This window comes from Protomyctophum bolini, assembly GCF_963924005.1.
Source record: "Protomyctophum bolini genome assembly, chromosome: 20".
NCBI lineage: Eukaryota > Metazoa > Chordata > Actinopteri > Myctophiformes > Myctophidae > Protomyctophum > Protomyctophum bolini.
In genome coordinates, this window is record NC_137881.1 from 26,023,652 (window position 1) to 26,026,052 (window position 2,401).

The 2,401-nt window shown below is 42.2% G+C and overlaps 1 protein-coding gene across 1 annotated transcript; it reads right to left on the bottom strand.

The window, feature by feature from the left end:
* Window positions 1–614: 614 nt before the first annotated feature.
* On the bottom strand, window positions 615–1,853 carry LOC308335280 (nuclear factor 7, brain-like; the record flags this gene model as incomplete). The annotated part of the gene is made up of 1 exon (XM_080792298.1): window positions 615–1,853. The coding sequence occupies one exon, from the start codon at window positions 1,851–1,853 to the stop codon at window positions 615–617; it is 1,239 nt and encodes a 412-aa protein (XP_080648424.1).
* Window positions 1,854–2,401: the final 548 nt, after the last annotated feature.

Consider the following 2,401-nt stretch of genomic DNA (forward strand, 5'->3'; position numbering starts at 1 on the left):
TAAATACATAATATAAATCAATAATCAATAAATAAAGTGGCCAACAGAACATGCACCAAGTCTGAGCCCCCCACACCCCTTTCTCCCCATACTGTACATTTCTGTCTTTTCCCTTTGTTACTTTCTTTATATGATGATTTCCTGTTTTTTTAATAGAAGTGTATATTTGTACATCTCTAAAGGTTCTGATGAATTGAAAATGGTGGACCCTGTTGGACCCCTGTAAATACAGTAAGTGTAATGCTTTATCATGGATCGTCCACAAAGTAACCGTTTTTGTATTGACTTCAATGACTTGTGCTTTCGTTTGAAATGTACCCATTCTGCATACTGTGAAATAAAAACTTCAATCAATCAATCAAAGATTAAGGTCAAACCACAAATTGAAAAACGGCAACACAAGATTTCTGTGACATGTTTAATTTCACAATAATCAATAATACAATAATTGATTTCAAAACATGTTGCCATAATAACAAATTCCAAAATGAACGATAAATGATACACTACAACGGAATATGGTATTCAAACAATGACAATTAATAACCTGCCACTAATAATCAAAATAGATTCAATCCATGTATTCAATAAGCTTGTATTGTGTGCTAGACATTCTAACTGTGGTTTTCCAGATTGACAGAGATCTTCCCTGGTAACACCTTCAAAGAGATGCAATTGTCATCATCCGAATTACAAATGAATGGAAAGAGTCTCTCAGTGAAAGTGTGCGTGAAGGTGTGTAGGTGTGTGTCAGAATCGGGGTCAGAGAAGGACAGCTTTCCTCGGTTCCAGTCCAGCTGGATTCTGATCCTCCGGGTTTCCTGGGTCACTGGGAGAGGATCGCTGATATCGGTGATTGACCCTGATGAGTAGACTGCTCTACATTCGCCATTACGAAACCCTATCTTGCGCTGTCTTTGTCTGTCCCCCATGTCTCCCTTCCTGTGGAAAGACTCGACTAACACACCCAGGAACCAGCTCCTATTTTCTCCAATCTCAATATCCCAGCTGTGAGACCCTGAATTGAAGCCCTCGGAACCCAGGACAATGACGTCACACCTCTCTGGGTTGTCGGGAAGCTCATGCTGTCTCTGTCCATATCTCACGCTAGTCAGATCGTCATCGGACAGAATGAGTTCCGGGGAGGCGGTGTTGGGATCCAGGATCACCGGAGTGTAGGAGACAATGTCCTTCATCTTGTCCCAGACTTTGAAGGTCAGGTTGCCCATGTGTTTGGCCACGTCGATCAGTGCTCCTGGGTCCAGCTGTGGTTTTGGCATGGTGGTTAGCTGGACCCGTTCCACAGTGGCCTTGTAGTTCTGCAAGATTGAGACGTGGCTGTCGGCTTTCAGCTGGTCCTCGGTGGCTCGGATGGTGTTAGAGAGGATTGCCATCTCTCTGCTCAGCACCTCAATCCTCTCCTTTATCTTCCGAGTCTTCTGCACCACTTCCTCCTTCAGAGTGACGATCCTGGCCTCCTCTTCCTCGTGTAGGAAGTGATGAAGCTTCATGAACAGTTCCTTAATGTGTGTCTCTGTGGTCCGGGCCTGGACCTCGATGTGAATTTCTGTTTGGTCAGAATTCACTTTAACTTTATTAAAGAACTTCAGTCTGTTGTTTAAATGCTCCAGTGATTCCTGGAGTTCCTGTTTGCAATGCTTCAATGCTTCATCCACAGGTCTGAACTTGTGTCGGGCATGTTTTTCTGAATCCCAACACACAACACACAACAGCTGTTCATCGTCAAGACAGAAGAGCCTGAGCTCCTCCCCGTGTGTCGCGCAGAGAACCTCTTCTGAGGTTACCGAACGACAGGTGAGCTCCTCTTCATGATGAGGCAAATGGGAAGCCATTTGCCTGTCGCACTTCCTGCTCTGAAATGTAGATACTAGAAGAGGAAACAACAGCAATAACATTATAATTAGCAATAGCACTATTAGTGAGGTTGCCAGAGGCAATAGGACTTTTGTATCATACTGTACACTTATGCAAGACTCAAAGGTGTCAAAGCTTGAAATTGTCAGTGCAACCACACTTGCAATTCCCCAGAATTGTGCCGCTAGTAATTAGATAGAGTAGAAGTACTATAGTGGCAGCAGTAATAGTAGTAATAAATGCTGTTTAACTGTGCATTTGTCAAGTGATTCCTGAGTGTGACCAATGTCTTCCATTTGAATTATCCTTCAAAGTAACCATCATTCATTATATCATTTACAGTAAAACTGTAGAATCTGTCTATACGTTGTTTACGTGCTATTGAATACCATATTGTGCCATGAGAAACGGTTAGAATCAAATCATTCAGATTGAGATTGTAATAAATACATTACTAGTTGACGCTTGAAAATAAAACAAAAGGTTACTGCTGCTGAAGACTGAATGAATGCTGTAAAACAATAAT